Source organism: Pyxicephalus adspersus, chromosome 9 (assembly GCF_032062135.1).
Source record: "Pyxicephalus adspersus chromosome 9, UCB_Pads_2.0, whole genome shotgun sequence".
Lineage (NCBI taxonomy): Eukaryota > Metazoa > Chordata > Amphibia > Anura > Pyxicephalidae > Pyxicephalus > Pyxicephalus adspersus.
This window is the reverse complement of record NC_092866.1, coordinates 50,414,706-50,441,363: the sequence shown is the minus strand read 5'-3', so window position 1 is coordinate 50,441,363 and position 26,658 is coordinate 50,414,706. Positions and strand designations below refer to the sequence as shown.

At 41.1% G+C, this 26,658-nt stretch overlaps 1 protein-coding gene across 1 annotated transcript; it reads right to left on the bottom strand.

The window, feature by feature from the left end:
• Positions 1 to 526: 526 nt before the first annotated feature.
• PRRG4 (proline rich and Gla domain 4) lies at positions 527 to 24,748 on the bottom strand. Its single transcript, XM_072421539.1, has 7 exons — positions 24,450 to 24,748; positions 13,199 to 13,308; positions 10,666 to 10,829; positions 9,151 to 9,172; positions 8,262 to 8,282; positions 5,898 to 6,024; positions 527 to 1,291 (listed from the first exon to the last, which is right to left on the bottom strand). Exons 1-7 carry the CDS (start codon positions 24,488 to 24,490, stop codon positions 1,060 to 1,062), a joined length of 717 nt encoding a protein of 238 aa, XP_072277640.1. The 5' UTR covers positions 24,491 to 24,748; the 3' UTR covers positions 527 to 1,059.
• Between the last annotated feature and the right edge of the window lie 1,910 nt (positions 24,749 to 26,658).

Sequence of the window (26,658 nt, the reverse complement as noted above, 5' to 3'; positions counted from 1 at the left end):
TAAAGCTTTGCAAGGCTGGGGAGGATACACTTTCATCAGTTACCCTGGGTGATCCAGCAAACCTGGAATGGGTGTCCTAAAGCTATTTGTTAGCAAATGTTTTCAATCCTGGTCCAGATACTTTGCAGATTTTTTGGATCACCCGGCTTCAGTGATAAAAGTGTATCTTCTCCAGTCTTGGAGAAGCTTTATTAAATCAGGCTCATTGCATCACTGACTACCTAAAACTGAAATATCACTTTATGGCCAATATCCAGTCCAACCCTCCCCTGATATCCTGCCAAAACCCTTTGACCTTATTATTATGGTCCTGTATTTTATACAGATGTGTTAGTGGTGATGTCTTTAACATAATTATTATATTTGCAGCATTTGCTGTTCTTAATTTATTATTATTATTATTATTATTATTAATAAACAGTATTTATAGCGCCAACATTTTACGCAGCGCTGTACATTCTTAATTTTACGCTGATGGCTTTATTGCTTTATCTATAATAAAACGAAAAGTCACATAAACCAGTCACATAATTCGTTGCAGATTTACTTATAATACAATTACAAACTGATCTGAGATCATAATACAAAACATCTCAATAAGTAAATTCCTTTATTTAGCCAGCAGTCTATTTCAAATGCTGCGCACGCATGTACCCCAGTAGGAGGCCACACAAATCTGTTATGTAGGACGCAAAAATCTGTTATGTAGGCTGTACAAATCTGTTACGTTTAGTCTTTTGTTCTTGTACAATAACACGGCTGCAGCTTTCACGTTCCTTCACATTCTCATTGTGTAGACGAAGAATCCAAAATCACCCGCAAACTTTTTTTCTGCACCCGTTTGTCATAATTATGTTGGAACACTAACTTTTACAACTGGTCCACCACTGATTTGTTGATGACAGGTGATTTGTAATCTCTATTTTTTAATCCACAATATCGAACCCCACAATGAACGTCTTTATCTCAGCTTTGGATTCTAAGTTCTTTCTTCTTTATATTGAAAAGGACTTTCCAAAAGTCACATTATATGGCACCCCCAAATTAAAGTTCTCTGGTTCAGAAAGCTTGGGAAGCCGGAATAGATAAAGACTTCCTGTAGATCTTCGAGTCTATTTCAGTCCCTGGATAAGGAGGTGGTGGAGCTTCATTTTGGAAATTCATGGCCACAGCTTGTTCATAGGATGGTGGTGCAGCTTCAGCTGGTGATGGAGCAACAGGATTCAGTGGAAGCGACTCTTCTCTTCTGGATCTGATGGAGATACTTCTGCATTGATGCTCATCTTCTGGGCTGTAGTGACATAGATAAGTAATTATTAGTAGGAGCAATTACATTTGCACACATATAAATATGAAGCTGAAGTTACTGGGCATCAAAATTAGTTAGTTGATGAACTAACTATTACTGCTTATACACCCGCCTTTATTATTATTATTACACAGTATTTATATAGCACCATCTTATTACCATTATATATCCATAGTTATGTCACAAAGGAGCTCACAATCCAATATCCCTACCATAGTCATATCTCATTACTACAATCTAAGTCAATTTTTTGGGGGAAGCCAATTAACCTGTTTGCATGTTTTTTGAAATGTGGGAGGAAACACACACAGACACATGGAGAACCTGCAAACTCCACGCAAATAGTGTCCTGGCTGGGATTCAAACCAGGGACATAGCGCTGCAGAGACCAGAGAACTTACCTCTGAGCCACCATGCTGCCTTGCTAAACATGGTGGAACCCCTGAAATAACTTTTTAAGTCTTAGGGACTACCTATTAAAATTATTATATCCACAGATCACAGTACATTACCATGGTGGTCAGTGGGTAAAATACCTTTACATTGCTGGCCAATAGAAAGAATGCCCCAATTATTCAGGAAAACCCTAGCAACCTTCAGAGGAACCTTTGGGTTCTACAAAAGTCTGGTTGAGAAAAGCTGATATTAGCTACACAACATAGCCAAAATGTGCAGACACCTGACCAGCACATCTATAAGAGTTTCCTATTCATATCTGTGATATTTCATATCACCTGTCCCTTTCTACAATATAGATCTGCCTACCTGCAGAATTTTTAAAATGGGGGTATATTTCCGAGTCACCTATAAGCCAACATCTTAGTGCAGGAACTCAATACGACTACTGCATAATATTTAAACAAAGATGACCACATCCTTGTGCAAATAATGAAAATGTCAGGGGGAGTATCTGAATCTTGAATCTTTGCTGTAGGTAATCAATATCTGAAAGTGCTACACTTACTGTAGGTTCAAACCAGGGCACACAATGCATAATGCTGACACTAGTGATGCATTGCGCCCTTCCATACAACGCCCCTGTCCAATGCTTTTTCAGTCCCCATAGTAATATTCTGCAAAATATAAAATCATTTTTAAAATCAAAATTTGCTTTCATCAGGTCCCAGTGCTTATTCTCAGTTTACAGTTTACTGGAACTTGAAATCCATTGTCATGGGATTCCCAGTGCCCCTCGAGTGGTGACAATATCCGCACAACTGGGACATGATGTGAGTAATTTATTCTCATATTTGACACAATATCACAGTAGGGAACTGGCAGAGCAGTGGACCTTACAGTTGTGTAGAAAGTCATTTATATTTCTATGTGCTGCATTGTGCTATGGCACGTTCAATAATGCTAATCTGAGATTTTTTTTTGGCATACATCAATGCTGCTCATGGTTTGAACTGAAGCCATAGGGCACTAGCTAATTTCCCATTCTCGCCTTGGTAATGTGTTGGCCCAATCCTGCTAGAAAGAATCTTCCCATGAACTTTACCTATCATGAATACACAAAGCCAAAATGTCTGAAACCAGATCTCCTTTAAAGCAAAAGTAAAAACCCTGTTTATACTCACCTGTCATCATTCTATCATGGGCCCGACACCTTCTTTCGATCTTTGGTAATTTTGATTGGCCAGGCAGGGATGATGTAACAGGCAGCCACAGGGGAAGCCAGAATGTTCATTGAGTTCCGGCAGACGCAGGGGAAGCCAGAATGTTCATTGAGTTCTGGCAGGTGCAGGGGAAGCCAGGATGTATTGGCAATATGGACAGTTGAAGCAAGTGATCGGGAAAGTGAATATGTTTTATTGTACATAGGACATAGCCTGTTCCTTTGCACAAAAAAAAGCCCTGCCTGGCTGCAAATTTTTAAAGTGGAACTTCTTCTGTTTTAAGGAGCCAACTTTACATGAATTAAAAAAAAAGTAATTTTATAAATTTTATAATATCTTTCGCTGAAATATTAACCTCCTCACCACTGTCCAGCTGCCATCTCCTGGTGTCATTTAACCCACTTTTTGTGGGCACCGTGGTTCAACCCCCTGGGCTCACAGTACTACTGCACTGAATGGTGCAATTATTATATGGCAGTGTTCAGTACAGCAACACCATGGAAGGAAAGTAGAGGGGACCCCATCATGGAACAGGGAGATGGCAGACAAAAAAGTATGTATAATTGGGAAAAACAGAAACACACACACACACCTGCAAAACCTGGATAATAATTACATCCACATATTTACTAAGGTATATAGACATTTCATATGGTGAATGATCCCCTTGCAATGGATATTTCACTTAGCTTAGTAAATGGGATGCAGCTCTGCTGGCTTAACCATCCAATCAAGTGCAAGGAAATATCCTGTTTTTCAGGTTTGCTTGCACGTAATTGGGTATTCTTTGCAAATAGAATTTTCACCACATTTACTAAACTAAATGAATAATCCCTTGCAAGCTGATCATTCATCTTGGTCAATTAACAGCCCAAATTCCTTTAGTAAATCAGCTTAATCCCCCCAAAATTTGACAATGCTATAAAAGAAAGGTATCATAACATTTGATGAAATTCCATTTATCTTTTCTACCTCTAGCCATCACTAGTCCAATGGCAGCTGATATCTAATCATCAGTTTATGCTAAATATTCCCAGGTTTCTGTTATTCTGCTGTTTAAAATAGTGTTTACAGGACATTATTTTTTGCTTGTCCATTGTTTCAGCTGTGAGTTTAGAGCAATGGCTAACCATAAACTTCCACATAAAGAGGATCAGGAGGAAAATATTAGATATGCAGCTAGATGTCCCCGGCTCTGTAATTACAGGGGAATAATTGCAAGCTTTATGTGTTTTGTCAGTCTGGCAAAGCTATTATTCTGCCGTAATTACACAGTCCTGAATTGTCTTACTGAAGGAGTTTTAAGACAACAAGAATATTTGTGGTAAACGGCACATAAGTGGGATGTGATCTCTCCTGTGAGTATGAAAAGAAAGTAAATCTGCAGCACTTTTCATGCTATGTTGGCATTTTGTGTATCAAACTCAAATGTCACTTATGGACAATATTATTTATCCCTTTTTTTATATTTTTTTTAATATGAGTAAAAAAATTAAAAGAAAAAGTAAAAAGTAAAAAAGTTCACTGACAAAGAATAGCCACTTGAGGTGCTATTGAGCTTCAAACACACATGTGCCCACTTTTATTTTACATGCGGTTGTCACCCTCTGAAGGTGTGAATGTGAAAGAGACAATACAGTAATGTTTTTATGTAATGTTTCTATGCTCTGCAGAATTCCAGTTTTTTGGAAGATAGGAACAAAGACGTGAAATAGTCCTCCTTATCAAGCCATAATGACCATAATAATAAGTAAGCATGAAATGAAGAGAATCTCATATACACATTTAATGGTGTTGATCCCCATGCAAGAATATATCATTTAACTTAGTGAATGAGATGAAGCTCCCCTGACTTCTATCATCCAATCATGTACAAACAAAATCCCTATTTTCTAAGATTTCCTTTGCACGTTATTGGGTATTCTTTGCAAAAGAAAGTTTTACCACATTCACCAAGTTAGGTGAGTTATCCCTTACAAGTTGATAATTCACCCTGGTAAGTGAACAGCTTGAGTTTGGCTTGTTTGAGTTTGAGATTCTGTCATCTCTTGTGTTCTTCAGATAGGACAGAGGTCGGCAAACTCCAGCCTTTAGGCCAGATACGGCCTAGCCAGTAATTTATTCCGGCCTTATTCCGCCCTAATCCCGGCTGGCAACCAGCGGTGAAGCCGGAACAAATTACCGGAGCTGGAGCCACTGGAGCTCTGAAGCCGCATGTGGCTCTTGAGCCTCCGTGTTGTGGCTCCCTTCTTTATTTACCGTTGCTGGGGTTGTAAGCTCTTCGGGGCAGGGTCCTCTCCTCCTGTATCACTGTCTGTATTAGTCTGTCATTTGCAATCCCTATTTAATGTACAGCGCTGCGTAAAAAAAAAAAAAAAAAAAAAATATGTTGAAAAAAAAAATAAAAAAGGCGAACTGCAGATGAACTCTCGGTGGAGTTTCTCCAATGAGAGTTCTTCCGAGTTCAGTTCCCACAGTCACCGGGCTGTACTTATCATTAATAAGTAGAGCCCGTGGAGCGTGGGAACTTGCGGTCACAGCTGATGGGAGGTACGGAGTGCTTCCAACCAGCTGTGACTGCAGATGAACTCTCAATGGAGAAACTCCATTGAGAGTTCATCTGCAGTTCTTACTGTTTTGAATGTTGAGAGCAGTATTCGACACAGAAATTTGTTTGAGCCGGGTGGGAAGAAATTGCATGTGGGTGGCAGCCCGTGTATTGTTACCCAACTTTTCAGTAACCATTCAAAAACAGCCGGGTAATTACTAAAAGGTGCCGGGTGGTGCGCCCGGCTAAAAGGGGCTAGGGAGAACACTAGACAGTGACATATTTTGTGCCCTAGGTTTGTACTTGAGTTAAAGATAATTCCTGTATTTTCAGGTAGTACCTCCGTTTATATTGGGATCTGTTTATATTTGAGTATATATGGGAATTTTTTAAATATACATTATATACTCATGGTACTTACATTTGGCTTCGCCGTCTTGATTCACAGTAGACAGTATACCAATAATAACTAAGAAGTCCAAATATAACCAAAAATGTTCCAGCAGAAATAAGACCAGTTAGGAGCCCGACCACATCTATTTTTACTCCTGTTTCAGAAAAAGGAAAAAAGGATAAATCATATCATCAACACCTCAAGCCTACAGGTTATTGTTATTAACTTAAAGCTGATTTCTAGGCAGAAATAAAAAAAAGCAAACTGATGCTTATTTTGTAATCATTAAATGTCATCAGTTTGAGTTCTTAGGTTAATAAATGTATTGCCAGGTGCATGTGACCTCCTTTTGACCAGCATTTGACCTGCCTCAATTAGGTAGCAAAAGGAACATAGGAATGTTTTTAGGGGATTGAATAGGGATTGCAACAGAATTCATTCAAGTACCCTCCTAAAGTGAAAATATAGTTCCACGTTTAAAAATTTTGAGCAGACAGGATCATTTTTGCAGAACGGACAGGTGATGTCCATTTCTTTCTGCCCATTCTTTCTGTAAAGTACACTGAGTTGCACATGTGCAGGGTTACCAGGACTGAATGAACTCCTGTACGCATGCATATGATTTAAGTCATCCCTGCCTGGCCTTTGAGGATGGCCGGGATCTGAAATTTAGAAGAGCACCTGGTGAAGATGGAGGTGCTTGTGATGGACCAGGTGACTGTAAGTAAAAAAACTGGGATCAGGTAAGTAACTTTATTTTTTTGCAGAAGGGATAAGTGATGTCGCATTTGCAATAAAATACCTGCTTGCTTGCAATTCTTTATTTGTAGGATTTAGTTCAAATTTAGGTGCTACAAACTGATCTACTTTGCTGCAATGCTTTATTGCCACTAGAGGGCGCACACACTGAGCACTATGATGGTAAATACAGTAGCAGTGTCAGTTAGTAGTCATGTGATTTTGTGATGCAGGAATGCATGCAGTGACAATTTAAATTATCTTCACATTAACTGAGAAAGTAATGCTCTAATCAGAGGAAACATTCATAACTTAAATAAAAGTACACTGAGCTTATTGATGGCTATGTTGTATTGCACCCAGGAAAGAAGCACAGTATTTATTTCCTTCTATAGTACAACAACTTTATTATATGTTCTGGCTCATGTGTGAGAGGTGGTATGCATTTTTGAATAATTTTAGGGTATTTTTTACATGCATTATTTCTTCTAGATCAGCTTTTCTCCACTTTTTTTTTTTACTGAGTGAACCCTTGAAATAATTTTCAGGTCTTAGGGAACCTCTCCTATATTTACTATATCCACAGATCACAGGGCATTAGCATGGTGTAGGAAGGCAATAGGAAAATGCCTCATTGCTGGCCCTTGGGAAGAATGTCACCCTTACAGATAACCAAAAAGGTCATTGGTGTCAGCAGTAACCTAGAGGCACAAATTGCTCAAGGAACCCCTAGTATCCTCTGGGGGAACTGTATGGTTGAAGCACCATTGCTGCATCTAAACAATTTAGATGTAAATGCAAAGTACTGCTGCTTGGGATGCCAGCCAATACCCATCATGATCCCTGTGCTGAATCAAAGTGTGCCATACATGTGAACACAATTATTTAATTCATACTTAGGAGTACCAAGACATAAATCTTCAAAATGAAGAACCTGAACATGGTCATAAAACATTAAACAAATATGTAAATTAGAATAAAAGGTTTGTTGGTCAGTGATAATCAACAGGATTACAACAAATTGTGATATGCCACATCCCCACTAATTACTGAAGAAGCGGTTTTACACCGAGAAACGCGTCGATGATATATTGTGTTTTTTGTGTGACTTGCTACTAATGTACAAATTATGCTATGTAATGTTTCATGATACTTTTAAAATATCCGGGAATTTGTAACTTTGAAGATAGGGTTGCAGTGTTCCTTATCGTTGTCACTGTGGAGTAACCTTCCCCTCTTGTTTCTATCATGTTATATTAATAAACATGTTTTTATCGATTTTTTTATATGCCTTTAAAGTCCTGTTTTTCTGCACATATCCATTTTGTATAAAACAGGTCAAAGCTGTCACGAATTGTTTGTAAGCCATTTGCCTGCTTCTAAATACAGAAGTCCCATAAACTTAAAATCTTGTATGGTGGCAATTGTCTTCTTAAGGGCCACAACATTTGATTCTGTTTATTAAAGAAAAGGTGAAACATATATAGCATTTAAATTTGTATTAATATTACCAGGGCTTGTGTTAGAACTAGGACAGGCGAAAAAAAAGAACATAATCCCTCATAACCATATTTATTTTACATTTGCATCACATTTTTTTTTTTTTTAGAAATTTGCTATCATTTCACCAATATGAATAACAACAAAATTTACCTTGAGTGAATGGATCTTTGTCTTATTCTTTCCAGAACTTCAACTATGGGAAAAAAATAAAATAAATAAAAGATACCAGCTTAAAAAAATTTAACTTTGGATCAGAGCATAACCAGTAGTTCTAATTATTTTATGCTAAAGCTGCATACACACTTCCAATGGATCTCGCCCAATATTCGTCGCAGGGCCGATATCAGACGTGAATCTGAAGTGTGTACAGCGCGCGTTGTTCATCGCCTGAACGACCGACCTGGTGGATCCACAGACGACGAACGACTAACAATTGTAATGCAAGGGAAGGAAGAGAGCGCGCAGAGGGGTGCCGCTCCATCGTTCTTACCTCCCCCTCTGCATAGAGCATACCGGTGCCGTATGTACAGAGCTCGTTCATGCATCATGCAGTGGATAATCGTTGGAAAGGATCGTGAAAGATCCTTTCCAACGACTATAATTGGAAGTGTGTACGAGTATTAAAACATGCTTAGGGCTCTTTTTATAAAGCCATGAATCTTACAGGTCTATGTGTTTCAATGGCAGTAATTGATTCCTATCAGGGAATGTTTGAGGATGTTTTATAAATAGAAGTGATTTGTTTTTGTTTTTTTGCTGTATGTGATTTCCATTGTTTTTCCTGTATTGGAGGCACAAAAAGAAATGAGAGAAATGAGAGGAAATCCACACAAAGTGAGGGGGAGTAGTATCTTAGACAGATCTCTCTGTAACACTTAACTCTTGCTTGCATCACAGCTCTGAAATGTAGAATTTCCTCTTACTTTCTATTATAGAAACCCCATTGTACTGTAAAGAACTAAGACTACATGTGTAAACAACCCATTCAAGTTACAAAATGCAGTGTTCAAAGGAGTTTTCTTATAGGCAGGAAACTGACTTTGAAGCCACTCTGCTGCCCTCTAGTGTTAAACCAATATAAATAATGAAAAACACCAGAACCATCCACACAGAATAAATGCACTCACTGACTGTTTTTTTAGTAATACACATTTAATTAAACAGTATTTACACATTTAAAAAATATATACAGGTAATCCCCAGGTTAAGGACATCCGACATACGAACTGACTTTCCTGCTTGTTCTGTGTAGGAGGCTTGAAGGGGGCGGTTTGCATTACTTGCAAAAGAAATCTCTTGCTAAACACAGCTGAGGTTGTGGATGATCTTAAGGAAGGAGCTCTTTCTGCAGCCTCTTGTAACTCTTTAATGGCCAAGACTAATTCTGCAGTTATTTCTTTTTGCATATCAAAGCAGAGCTTGCTCCCGAAGTTAATAAATGTCTAGGTTCCATAAAGATTTTTTTTTTTGCTTTGTTTGTGATTAGCTCACAGTGAGGATTTTATACAGTAACTGACACCACGCTGCCTAATAATATGTTGAGACAAACATCTGTCCTAATTGCATTTGTTAAAATAATGTACCTGTTCCGACTTAAATACAAATTCAACTTAAGAACAAACCTATCATGTATGTAACCCAGGGACTACCTGTATGTGCTTGTTGCTTTCTGATTATTAATATGAGGACTGTGACTTCAGCCTTACTTAACCTTTTTACTCCTGGAATAATTTTTAGGTCTCAGGGAATCTCTACCCAAAGCAATAAATTAGAAAAAAGCATCCTAAATTGGTGGCAATTGGAAGGAATGTTGCTTTACAATAGTGGCTAGACTGCCACCAGCTTTTTCCCCCAAACCTCCTCACACAACAATACCTCCACAATACCTACACAACAATATCTAGTAGAACTAAATTAATTAATAATTACTACATCATTAGGATAGCCATCCAAAATCTCCAATCGAGCCGTTTCCCCCTTTTTGTGACATTTTCTGGGTTGAATGTACTCTTCCAACTTCTTCTCCTGAGGTCAATATACCAAGGTCTCGACAATCCCCTGAGGAAGCCCGTTTAGGGCGAAACGTGTCGCGTGAGACCATAATTACAGTACTGGCCCACATTTTGGACTCTTTAGTGAGAGTATTTTATAAAGTCATGGTTAAACATTGCCATGGCCTCTTTTACCAATTATGTTTCTAAGAAGTATATGTTTTAGTAACTGAAATAAAAGGTTTTATGTCATGCTAGACTTTTTTTCTGCAATAAAGAGCCGCTATCCTTCCACTTTTTTTCTTATAGACATCTAAAACGTCATGAGAATTATGCAGCTGGCTCTACCAAGTGGTTTTGGCCCCAGAATTATGCAGACACCAGCCAATGGGAGATCAATCAGTCAAATTTCAAGGATCCTCTAGCAACCTCTCGAGGAACCTGAGTTCGCCCTGACTTTACTCAGCACTCACAACGCCACCAAAGCCTGATCATTTCAAGCCCACTCAGAGCTAAGTTAGGAAAAGTTCCTAGCACACATCATATAACCACCATGCACATACCGTGGCATCATGATCTTCAAAGATCTCCCTGGCTTCCTCATAGTTGCACTGCTCCTCATAACATTCCCTCTCCAGGTTTCCAGGGACGAACATCTCAAAGTCAAACTGGTTGTAAAGCAAGCGTCGGCCCAGGAAGGTGCTGGCGTCCTCCCCATTTTTAAACACTAAAACAAGGAAAAGGAAAATACCAACTGAAATGTCGGAATGACTATCCTTGCTTTCACAGTTACATATAGGAAAAAAAATGATTTTGTGGTGGTCACTTTATAACCAATCTAAATGGCGGTATTGCTACATCCTAGTATTGACTACATCCACAAACAACTAAAAAAAGAACAGCATTTTTTAAGAAATAGTTGTGTACACCATATATATAAAACAAGTAGTATTTACAATAACACAATTTATTGTGCATAATTAAAAACATTGTGCCATTTATATAGGATAGTCAATCTGACATGAACTAGTAACAAAACAATCAAGTCACATATAAAATTGGTAGACAACTTGATTTGCTTCTTCAGGAGTTATTTTTGAGACTTTGACGAATTGGCTGATCCCGTTCATATATCTTTTCTTTACATCAAGCACAGTAGAGTGTATAGAGATGGCAGCGAAGAAAATCACCCATCATCTAGACTGATTTCAAGAATATGCCCATATAATCACATCTCAGCTCTCCAATACAAGAGGAAGATTGAAAAGGAAGGAGCAATACAAAACTTCTCCTTCTAATTTACTTGTGCTTGTTTCCCATTGTAAAGCTTTAAAGCTCTTAGTCATTGACCTTACTGGGAAATTTGTCTTTTGAATCAGGTCAGCTGAAATGACCTTTAATGCCTGTAATGACCTGTAATGCACGTCCTTCCCTAGACTTTTGAAAGCTCTGATTTCTGATTAGGAGCTTACACAGTAATCAGGATCATCTCGGAATCCCCACATTACTGGGTGGGTGAGACCAATCCCCAACCACCTAAGCAGTTGTAGAAGATACAATGCAATGTGCACAGTGTATAAATCTATAGCAACATATTAGGTTCAGTTTACCATTTTCCATAAGTATTCAGGAAACTAAAATTCAGATGTCTAACTACTTCTATATTCATACATTGTGATGTACATGAACTGGAGAATCTAGCATGAGTGAGACCACCATGCTGCATAAAGTTGGAGGTGTTTAAAAAGCATAGAGACTAAGGCTAATTTCACACCTGTAGTTGTCCACAGTGGTCTGCCCCAGGCTCAACCGCTATTCCAACCAATCCTATAGAACTCAATGGGAGCAGTTGGGAACCACTGGCATTTGTAGCAAATTTCGGCTGTGGGTTCTAAACGTAACATGTCGCTTTTGGCCACCCTTGAGCCACCAGTGGTTTTCATTACCTTGAATTTGGTTGGAAAGCAGTTGCTGCTTGAGGATTGGAATGACCCACAATGTGTCTTTATTCATCAACTTCCTGAAAACATTGAACCAAAGCAAACTGTATCCTCATCCACAACCATACTCAATCGCATGACACAGAGGATGAGTGTGGTTGCCTTTGAGGTTGCAGCTGTCCTCACCATAGGCGGGTGCAGTGAAATGCATCTGTGGGTGCTGAACGCATCATGTTGCTTCTGGCCACCCTTTAGGGGCCAGCCGCTTACATTGGCTTGAATGCAATTGATTTACCGCACCTCACAGTGATTGGAAAGCAGATGAAAGTGATTTCTGCTGGACGATTGGGAAGGCCTGGAATTTGCCTTTACCCAACTTCCTAAACATATTGCACCATAGCAAACCACAACTGCACTCAACTGCACGACAGAGAAGTTGGGTGCAATTAGGGTTAAGCTGCACGGTATTGAAATCTACTGTCAGCTATGAATTCCATAGTCATATCTTTAACTGTCCCCCAAATTTAATGGCTCTACCATAGTTATATGTCATTAACGCATTCTAAGATGGTAGGTTTTTAGGATGAATATGGAGGAAACTCACACAAACATGTGGAGCGTCATGCAGATTGTGTCCTGGCCATGATCCAAATCCAGATTCCTACTGCTATAAAAGCAAGAGTACTAACCATTGAGGTTAGAAGGACTCGTTGTGTGAATTTAGTAAAGGAACACCACCCTACTAGCTTTCAGCAACTGCACAAATATGTCCTATGAAATATCTAAAATGAGTAAAAGTTCAGTGAATTTTTTTTTTATAAAAAAACATCCAATGCATAAAGCTGATCTGAAGGAGTTTTTCTACCCACTCTGTAAATTAGCTATTAGTCAGTTCTAGAATTATTAGACTGGATGATCCTATTTAATCCACCATGGACTGTTTTCTTTTAGTGAAAAAAAGACATATAAGTCATATAGCACAAAATGATGTTACTATAAGCTGTAAATCCAACCAGTACTACATGGAAAATTCTTGCACCAATAGCAGATTTAGGTAGCATGGTCAAGTTTGTACATCTGAAATATTTCTTTATTCATATTGTGGGCAAAAACGTTTTCCCCTATTACCCTGATTTCATTTTTCCTTAATACTGACCTTGATTACTTTGTCTGGATCCCACCAAATTTTTCACACAATCCGGCAGTCCGAATGATACGAAGATCAACTGGAAGATAATAACCAATTGTGGAACAAGAATCTGGTATCTGTAAAAAAAAAGTACACATCACAATGAGCACATGTTAATTCTTACGTAACTGCATGATGAGGAGTTTCCAGGTATTGTCTATGCTATGATTCATTATGAAATAGAAACTATTTCGTATGTGCCAACAATTACTAATGGGCTGGAAAAAAAAAATCAACTCAAAGGATTATCTAAACATCTTTTAAGAAAACATAATTATTATATTTAGATTTGAGATATGGGAATAGCCACATTGTTTGATATTGACAGGCCTTCAGAGGACTACATTGAAAAATGGTACAATATATAGGCAGCATATTGGAAACTGTGAAAGTATGCAGGAAAGAACAAGCAAAAAGTCTATTGCTCCCACTATTGCCTTTCATCCAATACCAACAAATTCCTTCTCCAATCCTCAGCAATACCCCACCTTGTCTAGTCATTCTTTTGTCTAGCAGAACCTCTCTCTACCACCATTCAATTACTCTCCAGCAGCACCCAGCAGAACGGCTCACATGATAGCCTAGAGCGGTGTTTCTCAACCAGAGTTTCGTGGACTTTATTGGGTAACATTCTTCCCACTGGCCAGCATTGTAAGAGGCTTACTTTCTAGTGACCACCATACTAATATACTGTGAGCTGCGGATGTAGTAATTATAGCAGGGGCTCACCAAAGACATGAAAGTTATTTTAAGGGTTCCACCATGCAAAAAAAATTAACATAGGCTGGCCTAGAGGATTCTGGGTGTGTTCTTGATACCTCAGGGGTGGGGATAGTTGGAACGTATTTTAACTGCCCATATTGAGGCGATGCTTCAGCTCACATTTACTGCCATATTGTTGGCCCTACAGAGCCACGCCAGTTCAAATCTTGGGTAATATGCAGTTCTATAGGGTGTTGCAGTACTCGGGACATAGTTATGTTGTTCAAACCTCTTTTTACTTTAAATAATCTATTTAAGTCTTACTTTACCTCTTTATGTCAGTTTTAGCCAGTACAAGTTTGTGAAATAATGTACAAAATGTACAAAAACTCCTTTGCAAAGCTAAGGGCCCTCACACCAGGAGTGATGCAATTTGACAAGGCAGCCCAGGGCAAGAACATATGGAATATGGAAATGTGTTCTGAACAATGAGTCATGCAGACTTTTTATGCACCTTGCTTCTCGTGCATTATTTTCTATAAAAATAAAGTAGACATTCCATGGAATTCCCTGATATCCATAAAAACTCGAGATTGTAAAGAAAAAATAAAAGGCTCCTGGAGTTTGCAAAAAATGCCATTATCAATATAATAACCTATATTTATATATAGCAGCCACATATTACGCAGCGCTTTACAAAGTCTATTGTTATATCACTAACTTTCCCTCAAAAAGGCTCACAATCTAATGTCCCTACCATAGTTATTACCACGAACTAAAAGCATTTTTTTCAGGGGAAGCCAACTCCCCCCTAACTGCATGCTTTAGGGGTTACTGTTAGTGTCTGGAAGGAAACCCACAAAAATATAAACCAGAACTGGGTTACCCGTACTTCCCAGGTACAGCTCTGTGAACTCCCTGTAGCACAGCAGTACCATATACTCCATACTTATAAAGAGGCCCGCAGCAGGGAATATGCAAGGGGCTACATGACAGGTGTGCTTGTGCAGCTCTGAAAAGGGGGGGGAGTAGGAGGAAGATTAGATTTCAGTAGAAGGGAGGGTCGGAGAGGAACCAGGGGTCGAAAGTTTAAGGGGAGGAGTGTAGCAGATAAAAGGAGTGGGTAACGGAAGATCAGCACATTTTTTGGGAGAAAGAAATTTGGAGAGCAGGAACTTTGCAGGTAGGCATTATGGAGTCTATTGACGCCCTAATGCGGCAACTTAGGGCTGCGGTGGCTTTACAAGGTGAAGCCTGGCTGCGGGATAGAGTAGCTGAGGCGGTTGGGGGGGTCCCTGGGGATCAGCAGCAGGATAGGTTAGAGGGGCTGCGGCCTCGGAGAGTTAGGGCTCCGGTGCGCCTGAGCCCAGAACCTTTTTTCCAGGACTTTGCGCCACTCTGGGAGCCCCTTAAGGGACCCTCCTAGCAGGTCAGCCGGACGCCGTCTGCCTAGGGCTGGACCGGGTCTAGGGAGGAATTCCCGTCGCCGGCGGAGTTCTGATGTGGGGGCTGCGGCTGCCAGGGAGCGTAGCCCCTACTCAGACCCAGGTGAGACCTTGAGAGGGGAGGCCTCACCTGTGGCCACCCCGCGGCCTGCGGGGAGTAGGAAGGCGGTGAGAGAAGGGGGGCTGTGGCTGGCAGGGGGCACAGCCCCCAAGTGCAGCAGGATGGGGCCAGGGCGGGGGCCTCTTCTGGTGCTGGGGGCCTCCGGTCGGGAGGCCCCAGGAGGGCGAATTCTAAGCAGGGGGCTGCGGCTGGCAAGGAGCGCAGCCCCCTCTCCCCTAGGGCGAGTGCAGCCTATGGTGAGGCCTTACCTGGATCCGGGGCCTCTGGTGGCGTGGGGCCCCGACGGAGGAGCAGTGTGGCTGGTCCCTCCGGGGACGCAGCCTGGGATGTCCAGGAAGGCCGCGGTGGTCCGGTGTCGGTGCGGGCCCGGCGTCCTTCATGACATGAATGTTCCGGGTGCAGTGGTAACCATGGGCTCTCCAGGTGTTTTAAAGCAGGGTCCGGAAAGGGGGGGGATGGGGCTGGAAAAGGGGGTGACACCGGTGAGGGTAGAAAGGATGCGCCCCTTTTTAGGTAAGTACCCGGATAAGGAAGCGGCTAGGATGTTAGAGGCAGGTTTTACTGAAGTTTTTTGGATCCCGAGTGCCATAGGAGGGGTGCCTACGGAATCACGCAATTTGAAATCGGCTTTACAGCATGGGAAGGTGGTTGCAGAGAAATTGGCCAAGGAGGTGAGTTTAGGTCGGATGGGTGGCCCTTTCCGCGAGCCGCTGCTGGAAGGTTTGATAGTGTCACCGCTGGGGTTAGTACCCAAGAAGGAACCGGGTAAGTTTCGTTTGATTGATCATTTATCCTTTCCGCCGGGGGAATCGGTTAATGATGGGATTCTGCCCGAGGTTTGTGCGGTGGGTTACACATCTATTCATGCGGCGATTGTGTGGGTAAAGAAATATGGGCGGGGAGTGTTGTTGGCCAAGGCCGATATTGAGGCTGCTTTCAGGTTGTTGCCGGTTCACCCGCACTACATGCTTTTGTTGGGATGCAAGTGGGAGGGGGAGTACTTTGTTGATCGTTGTTTGCCGATGGGATGTTCAATTTCTTGTGCCTTGTTTGAAAAGTTTAGTACGTTTTTGGAATGGGTGGTGCAGTCGGTGGCGGAAGTGGATTCGGTTATTCATTATTTAGATGATTTTTTGATGATTGGGCCAGCTGGGAGCTCGGTGTGTAGGGTTTTGCTAGCAACCCTGCAGCATGTGGCGGAAAAGTTTGGGGTGCCTTTAGCAGCGGACAAGACAGAGGGGCCAGGAATGGTACTGACGTTTCTGGGAATTGAATTACACAACGTGGCCATGGAGAGTCGGCTGCCGCAGGACAAGCTGGTTGATTTGAAAGAGGGAGTGGCAAGGGCTAGCGGGAGGCGTAAGATGCACCTTCAAGAGGTGCAATCCCTGTTAGGCAAGCTTAACTTCGCTTGCAGGGTAATCAGGATGGGTAGGATTTTCTGCAGGCGCTTGGCGGCAGCTACGGCTGGGGTGAAAGCGCCATCGCATTTTGTGAGGTTGTCCAAAGAAGTGAGGGCGGATTTGGGAATTTGGAATGTGTTTTTGGAATTCTTTAATGGCAGGGCACTGTGGTTGGTAGGGCCGGTGGAGGCGGTGGATCTGGAGTTGTTTACGGATGCGGCAGGTGCTTCTGGGTTTTGGGGCGTATTTTGGCGGCAAGTGGAGCGCTGGTGCATGGCCCACGTCATGGGTGGAGAAGGGCTTGGTGAAGGACTTGGTGGTACTGGAGTTGTTTTTGATTGTTTTGGCAGTTGAGTTATGGGGGGAAGAGTTGGCAAACAAGAAAGTTTGTTTTTATTGTGACAATATGGGGGTGGTGCAAGCGGTTAACAAGTTTTCTGTGTCATCTGTGCCAGCGGTTAGATTGATGCGGCATTTAGTGCTAAGATGTATGCAGCATAATATTTTTGTCTTTGCGCGTCACATTCCGGGGGTGTATAATGTTATTGCTGACGCTTTGTCTCGTTTGCAGTGGGACAGGTTTCGCGTGTTGGCACCAGAGGCGGAGCAATGCGGTTTGCCGTGTCCGGAGCAGTTATGGGACATTGCGTTGGGATTTTAGGAGGTTTGATTCGGCGGTCGGTGAGTGAGCGCACCTGGGGGGCGTACTCAGCGGTTTGGAAGGAGTGGGAAGGTATGTGTACGCAGCTGGAGTTTGGGGGCACAGAAGGGGATGCAGTACAGGTTTTATTGTATTGGTTATTTAGGGAATTTGCAAGGGGCGTGTCGGTGTCAACGGTTAAATGGTTGCTGGCAGGGATGGCGTTTTGGTTCAAAGGACAAGGTTGGCGGGATGTGACAAAGGACTTTTTTAGTGCGGCAGGCTGTGAAGGGTTATAGGAAGGGTCGCAGGACTCGGGATAGGAGGAGGCCAGTGTCCTTTGGGTTGTTACAAAATTTGGTGGGGCACTTAAAGGGTGTGAGCAGTAGTGGATATGAGTGGGTGTTGTTCAGGGAGGCGTTTTGTTTAGCATGTTTTGGAGCCATGAGGATAAGTGAATTGGTTAGCCCAACAAAATCAGTGCCAGGGGGGATTTTGGTAGAGGATATGGTATGTTCGGGGGAGGAACTGAGTCTGTGGATTAGGCGGTCTAAGACGGATCAGAGTTGTAAGGGCCTTGTGGTGAGGGTCTTCAGATTGGGGGGTGGGTCGGTGGAGGCGGTGGAGGAGTTGATGAAAGCATGGGGGAAGCGGGAAGGCCCCCTATTGCATGCGGATGGGTCTTTTTTGTCAAGATTTCAATTCATTTCGGTATTCAAGAAATGCTTGGGATTGGGGTTGCTACTGAGGCGGCTCGGTGGGGGTTGGATGAAGAGGCCATCAAACGAATAGGAAGGTGGGAATCAAAAAGGTTCCGGTTGTATGTCAGGCCTCATTTGTTGTAGGGGATGGGGGGACGGAGGTGCTGGAGGGGTATTGTGTTGGTGGGTTCAGGATATGGGGGGGGGTTGGGTGAATGTTGGTTATTTATTTGTTTGTTTTTTAGGTTTACAGCGTTGCTTGGTCTGGATCGTCGGGCACTCCTATGTCTGGTGGGGTGCAAAAAGGGCGGATGTCAGGCCTGACGGTCGTCAATTTGCTTTTCCTCGGAATGAAGTGATGGTTCGCTGGATCGGTGTGCGTGGCATGCTGTGGAGCAGGATGGTGCCAGAGATTCGGAGATGCGCAGCGCTGGATAGAGCGCCGGATGTGGTAATTATGCATGCTGGGGGTAACGATTTGGGGAAAAGAGCTATGAAGGGCTTGGTCCGGGATGTTCGTTTGGATTTTTTGAGACTTAAGATAGAATTCCCGGGCACTGTCTTTGTGTGGTCGGATATGGTGGCTCGGTCAGTGTGGCGGGGGGCAAGGTCCATTGACAGGATCAACAAAGCCAGGATTAAGGTGAATAAGGAGGTGGGTAGGTTTGTGGCTAGGAATGGCGGTTTGGTAGTCCGGCATAGGGAATTGGAGGAAGACACTTGGTGTTTTCTTAGGAAGGATGGGGTACATTTGAATGATGTGGGGACGGATTTGTAGTGCCTTGGTTTACAGGATGGTGTACAGAGAGCAATCCGGGTGTGGAGGGGCGCACAGGTGTGAGAGTTCCCACCAGTGCGCTGTGGCGGTTGAGGTTGGAGTTCTGGTTTATTTACGGTTGGGGGGGGCACCCAAGGTGGTGGTGAACCACCCTCCCCTTCTGTTAAGTGGAATGTTGGAGGCCCCTGAGGTGGTGCTGTGCTGCTAGGGGGCCAGAATGGCATGGTGGTTTTTGTCATCACGGAAAAGTGGTGGTGGCGGACTTTGCCTTCCGGACCGGCAACCTAGTGGTTTTGGGTAAAATGGTTTATTACAGTTGGATTTGTTTTGTTAAATAGGGGGTGAAGCGGGAGTTGATAGGTTGGTTAGTTAAGGGTTAATGTTTAAAGTGTTAGCTATATATGTTAAATGTTCTTTAAATGTTGTTTAAATGTTATTTAAATTTATTTATTTGTTTGTTGTTTGTTTGTTATCATAATTGATTACTTGATAAGGTAATTTATGGTATTGGTAAATTGTTAAATTTTGTTAAATAAACGGCTGCTTGCCAGCCAATTTAAAATGCATACAGGTGTGGAGTTTTTATTGAAGGGTTTGGGCTGGCAAGGAGAGGGGAAAGGTAGGTAATGGGAAAGGGGGGAAGTTTGAAGGGCATGGTACGAGCTACCCTAGTCAAGTAGAATTAAACTTTGGTAATACTCACCTGTACACATTTTGTTGCATGTGGTGCCATGCTCCCTTTTCAATTTTCTTTCACGTTCCAAACTTTGGCCATCTTGATTGGCCAGGCCAGGATATTTAAAATCACACGCAGGCGTGCAGGAGTTCTTTAAGTCCTGACAGCTGCCGGGGAAATTGAGATATTTTGGGTATCCCTCCCAATCAAATTTTGACAGATGGGCCGGCTATTGGCTTATCACTATGATTGGAAGCTCAACTAGCCAATAAGAAAATGTAAGGGGCATAAAAAGATGTGGAAGCTGGCAAAATCTGTTTAAACTTTGCCAGACATCTCAGGATTTAGCAGAACCGTGGGGGCGGCTATGGGCACTTGCCAGCCCCTCTAGGTACTGTTAATGTAAATGTTATTTTGTGCATGCATTTGAACATGGTTGCATTGGGTTGTAGCGCAATTCCCCAACACAACATGTAACTTCGGGTTGCACAGTTCCTTTTACTTCCCTAGAAGAAGAGCCACAGTGTTGTGTTGATCTGCAGTATACTTTGCCACTCCTGGGCACATAGCAGCAGTTTGCTCTGTATTCAGGAGCACATAACTGTGCAGTTTTAGATCACACATATGAAAAAGATATTACAAAATGCACAAAGGGATTTGGCTCTTCACTGAAAGGGAAGTAAACTCCATGAATAATCAGTGAAGGGGATTGTATGCTATACAATAAATGATAATCATTTAAAATAATTATTTATAATAGGCTACAGGAATTTTACTGGGTCATGTAATTAAAACTATTTGGAATGTACAGCTGGCAGTTATGATGAAGCAGCGTGGTTAGGTGTTACCTGATATTACCCATTATGAAATTTTTGCTGTGCTAAAAGTTAAAGCTTGAACCAGGGAATGAGTAATACCAGGGTTCTGATTGTTCAAACTGATAGGAATTACTTTTTTTTACAGGAATTGTGAAACTTCAGTTTGGTAAATGTCAGCCTAGCTTCCACAAATGTATTACTTGCATTACCAGCATTTGTGTTTCAGATAAATTGGTGGAAAGCAATCAACTGAACACTCAGACTACGGTTTCAGCGTTCATCATTGTGATTCTAAATCATATCTAACATGCTGCTTCAAAACTCTATTAGATCAGCTATCTGCTTTGCCATCTGAATGGGAAAGAATGGTAAATCTCAAAAACTTACACTTACACTTTTTTGTGCTTAGATAAAATGCAAAAATATAATGGAAACATTTAGTATCCACTATGGCGCGTTTTGCTGTGCACATAGCCACACGTTTGGCAGCCCATTCATTTGAGTGGCAGTCCAACACACCACATCACTCAGAAACATAGTGCACAATGTGCTTTTAAAAACGCAGTACACATCAACACATTGAATTGTTTGCTGCCATACACTGCTAAGGTGTGTTTGGTGTGCCATTACGCATAAATGGCAGTCCAGTGCACCAACACGTGCACGAGGATTTATTTAATAATTTTCAGGTCTCAGTGATCTCTTCTACCACCAATCTTTGGGGCATCATTAGATAAAAAACCTCTTAAATTGATGACCAATGGAAAGAATGCCCCTCTACAGAGCTGGCTAAAATAACACATTTGAAGACCATTTAAAACATCATTAGAGTCATGCAGCTGACTCCACCAAGTGGTGTTGGTCCCAGAACATCATCAAATAGGAGGTCAATCAGCTACAATTTGAGGAACCCCTAGCAACCTCTGAAGGAACCCTGGTGGAGAATGGCGGCTCTGGAAGGAATGAGCAGTACCCTGGAGTTAATTGTACATGGGCCACTTACAGTCCACCCAACAAGATTTTAACACCCCAACTTAAATCTCCTAGGAATTTAATGCTTATCTGTTCCTATTAAATCATGATCATGATTTTATATTAAAAAGTTAGGAGATACTATTATTACCCTTTATATTGTTTTTATATTGTGAGACATTTGTCATCTTGGGTTGAAAGATAGATAATTACAGAATTCTTTTAGCAGATTAGTGAATTTCTCAAAGCATTCACATTTTCCCACACATGTGCACACATCTCAGCAGTTATGTCCTGTCTAAACTCAGGGTTACGATGAAGCATCATCACTCATTAATGAGATGTTTGCTTTGCTCATACACACCTTAGAGCTAGGCATTGTGGGCAGGAATAGGAAATAAAAGAAATTGCCCAACAGTTGGAGTGAAACCAAGCAGTCTTCCACACCCCTTTCCTTACCTAATAAATAGATTTAAGTTAAGTAAGTGTATACTTATCAATGGCTGATATTATCTGGTTGTACTAAGGATTAAGGATTTTTAGTTTTAATACATTTTTATTTCATACATACCAGTCTTTTTTTAGGCCTTTTTTGTTTTGCATTGGCTTTACCAGCGACTACACAACAATAATTAGGGTGGGGTACTGGTGTTGATAATATTGGAACATGCCTGTGCAATAAGGATCTTGTATCTCAATTGGACACATATGACAATGCACGCAAGCAGTGGAGAGACTGTACCAGGCTCAATAGAAAGTATTGACTTTTGCAATGCTTGAAGTGCTGAAAATTGGATTTTGGCAAGGTGACAAAGATGGAACTTTATTTCTGCTTTCACTTGCCTAAATCTGTGATCATGCAATTCTCCAGTCCTGGATCTTGTCTCTCTCTCTTTGTTTACAAATTGTTGGGTCTTTCTTTGAGAGTCCACATCATTGTCTGCCTAACATGGACTTTTCTATTTGGCTGTCCAGCAGTGTGTCTTCTCAGAGGGAACCGGGCAATGTGGGCACATTTGCAAAGCTGGAATAGTGGTCCCTAGCAATACTTTCGAAAGGGGTTTGAATTTGTTTAATTTTTACGTGGAGATTGGCTTTAAAGGAATTTCATACCAAATCAATTGTCTGGGGTTTTTACCATCCGTGTTCCATCCATAAGCACAGGTAAACAGTAATGATATTATGGATGCTATATTATCACCTGTAAAGAAATATCAATTTCTAGCGCTGTTTAGGCTGATAAAAGTAAAAGATGAGTCATGACTATGGGCAGAGAAATGCAGTTTCATTCTGTACACAATGTAATCTGAGTACATAACTGGCAAATAAAGAATGGGATCTGACTGGTTTGGTACGATGACCTCACCGTCTGGGGATTGGTGTCCTTTTTTGCAAACCTATGATTTATTTGTGCCTTTTGCCCTAATCAGTAGGTCAAGAGGCAGTTCAGCTCTTCCTTGTCCAGCGCTGCTGATACTGATAAATCTAACATAGTAACTAGTATTGTAGAAATTTAAAGTTTTCTACGCTGTCCATGACATGTTGAGTTATTTTATGAACAGATAGAGTATGGGTATAAGCTGATCTTACATTTCCTATAATAAACGTAAAACATGCTATAAACAAAAGTCATTTGAAATGAACCTATGCTGTCTATGAATGACTGAATAGTGCACAGTTGCATACTCAGACCGTGCCAGATGACTGTACAGATCGCAGATGTGATTTGTAAGAGATTGGGTAATGACTACACAAGTGCATGAGTCTGTATGCACCGCATCATTCACAGACTGTACACAAGCTAGATCATTGGAAAAATGAATCTGCCAGGATGGTCGGTTGTTTCAACCAAGAATCCTTATTCGCTATTATCATTTGTCGCAAGCTTTATTTGAACGATTACAAGCTAAGGCTAGGTACACACGTGCAATAGTTCACGTCCAATTATGAGCTCAGGGTCAGTATGACTGGTCCAAACGACCATCCTGGCGGATCCACGGACGATGGACAACGAACAATCGTAATGAAAGTGAAGGGGAGAGAGCACAGCGGGGTGCTGCTTGTCGTTCTCCCCCTCTCTATAAAGCAGAACAGTGCTGTATGTACACCACTTGTTCATGTATCGTGCAGTTGTTAGTCGTTGAAAAGGATCATGAAAGATCCTTTCCAACGACACTTATTGCACGTGTGTACAATGCCTTAGTGTATAGTCTTAGGTAACATGCAATCACATCACCTCTACTTGGGCAGTTACCTGCTGGGCCTGAAGGTTTCTGATGAATGACTACAGTGCCTCTTCCGTAGTTTTAGCACTACACCTCCAAGCATGACAGAATTTTAACAATGCCAAAAAATACAACTCACCAGCAGAGCCAAAACTTATTTGTATCTAATAATATCTTAATAACACAAGAAAATCCTAATAACATTATGAATTTACGTCAAAGGTATACATTGCACAATATGATTATGTAAACTAGTACTTGTACGAAACCCTGCTAATGTACAGAAACAAAGACAGTGAAGTTTGATACTTTGGGCCTGATTTATTAAAGGTGTCCAAGGCTGGAGAGGATACACTTCTATCAGTGAAGCTGGGTGATCCAGCAAACCTGGAATGGATCTGCTCCATAATTCAAAACATTTGCTAAAAAATAGCAAATGACTTTGAATAAATCCATTTCAGGTTTGCTCGATCACCCAGCTTCACTGAAGAAAGTGTATCCTTTCCAGCCTTGGCAAGCTTTAATAAATCAGGCCCTTTGTCTTAAACGGATTAATTATTTTTTTCCATAATTAACCTGGGCATGCATTACAGTCTTTTAACTGTCTATAAGTAGTACAATATCATAACTGTCTCCTATTATATTAGCCCCATACTCTACCAAGTCAAAACAGCTAACAAAAGGTGTTGAGTGGGAACTATAATGGCTATTACAATCTACAAACATTGAACTCTTACCTTAACGTGAGAGCCAGGTAAACATTGTTGAGTAGACTCATCAGTACCTGGAATGCTGAGGTCTAGTAAGGTGCGTACTTAATTCCCTTGTTTTTCCAGTATAGGAACAGGTTCTGAACAAGCAAAATCCAAGTAGAATTATTCGAAATTGTAAGCCAAAAAATCTACATAGAGAGAAACTATCAGTCTGTATTCTAGGACTTTCTGTTAATGTCTGTTTCTCTTCTTCTGGATAGAGACTCCCATTCATACCAGGAAGTCAGCAGACTGGTGATACATACAGGTGACTCCTCCTGCCAGAGGTGGAGTGACACCAGTTACAGGTACCTGTCTTGTCTTGATCTGCAACACATCTGTGTCATTGAATAGGAATCTACAGAATGAGATTTAGTCTTGCTGTACAGGTTTTGATAATATAATAACTGCAATTGATGACACTATTTAGAGTGACCGTTTATTATTAGAGTGATGAAAAAAATATTGCACAGGTAAATCAATAGAGTGGATTATCTGTAAAAGCCAGCAAGTAAATTTGGCTTGGTGATGTGTTTGATTTTTTTCCTGTCCTGCCACATTGCAGTGTACATAAGTGGGTTAATCCTAGCCCTATGTAAATAAATAGGAATTAATTAGAGTTGAGGTTCTACATACCTAATATGATACTAATGCATAAGATGTCTAATAAAAAAGTATAAAATAATAAAAAGCTGTATACACAAAAAAATACCACATACATATAAAGTCAAATATAAAACCAATCCAAATATAAACTAAGGGGGTATTTTTACATAAAAATATAGGAAATGCTTGGACTTGACTATAAACCTTAGCCACAAAATGCTTCAGTCACTGTTAACTTTTAAATTTGTAATCAATATAAATTCCATTAAAATAATATGAGTACATAGTTCCATTGTGTTTTATTTTATTTTATTTTTTTAAAAAGAAAACCAACTCAAACCACATGGGCTCAATCTGTACAGCGTTTTCCTCCTTTTTACAGGTTAAAGTATTTTGTATTTTTGAGTGGATATGAAGAATCACCTACTCTTTAATAATCCTTTGTTCATGGTTGTTGGCCACCAGTAGATGGTAATATGCCCTATTGTAGAGTGTGTAACAAACTTGTGTTTCATGTCTCTGACCACAAGAGTTTGTTGCACACATTACATGAGGACACAGTGCCATCTACCAATGAAACCTGAATACAAACCAAGGTTCTTTTAACGAAAAAGGAAATCTTGGTTTATATATGTATCAAAATTGTCAGTAGATGTAAATATGGAAAAAAATAAGTACACCCTTAGCCTTAGAAGCTAGTATTGCCCCCATTTAGCTGAAATTACTGCCCACTACTTTATGTCTATGCCAAATCATTTCAGAAGGCCTTAATTTTGATTACATGTTCAGGGCAAATTTTAATCTTGCTCCATTTTGCTGTCCTTTTTGGACAACAAGGGTTTTTGTAGATGCATACACTTTGACTCCAACTGTTGCCAGAGCTAGCAATTGGAAGTCCTTTGCAAAAGCTAGCAATTGGAAGTCCTTTGGTACACCAGTTGTAGACTATTTTCTTTACAATCAAATGATAGAGTCAAATAATTTAGCAATTCCTAGTCAGACTGTTAGGCATTCACAACTTTCTTATTGAAGGTCAATTGTTTAGCTCAATAGTACAGAGAACACCAGACCCAGTACAGGTCTATGGTGAGGCAAACACCGGACCTAATACAGGGCAATAGCGAAGAGAACACAAAACCCAATACAAGTCAGTAGTAGGAGAACTTTTATGGGTCAATAAAAAAAAAGAACACCAAACCCAATATAGGTCTGCAGTAAAGAGAAAACTAAAACCAATGCAGGTTATTAGTGAAGAGAACAACAGACCCCATCTAGTTGAAGGAATACTAGCCCAATATGGGTCAATGGTGAAGAGAACACCAAGCCTGATACAGATCATAAAAAAAGAGAACACCAAACTGGGTACAGGTCAGTAGTAAAGACACAGCAGATCCAATACAGATCAATAGTAATCAGTACACCAAACGCAAAAACTATCAGTAGCATGGAGGCCCAGAGGTTAGCACTCTGGCCTTTGCACGCTGGGTCCCAGGTTTGAATCTCGGCTAGAACACTATCTGCATGGAGTTTGCAGGTTCTCCCAGTGTTTGCATGAGTTTTCTCTGGGTACTCTGGTTTCCTCCCACAT

Coding starts and splice junctions, on each gene's coding strand:
- PRRG4 (XM_072421539.1), bottom strand. CDS start 24,490: ATGAGTCTACTCAACAATGTTTACCTGGCTCTCACGTTAAG. Junction 13,309..24,449: donor TACCTGGCTCTCACGTTAAG/GTAAGAGTTCAA, acceptor TTTTTTTTACAG/ATACCAGATTCTTGTTCCAC. Junction 8,283..9,150: donor GGCAGCAGAGTGGCTTCAAA/GTCAGTTTCCTG, acceptor GGAAAGAATAAG/ACAAAGATCCATTCACTCAA.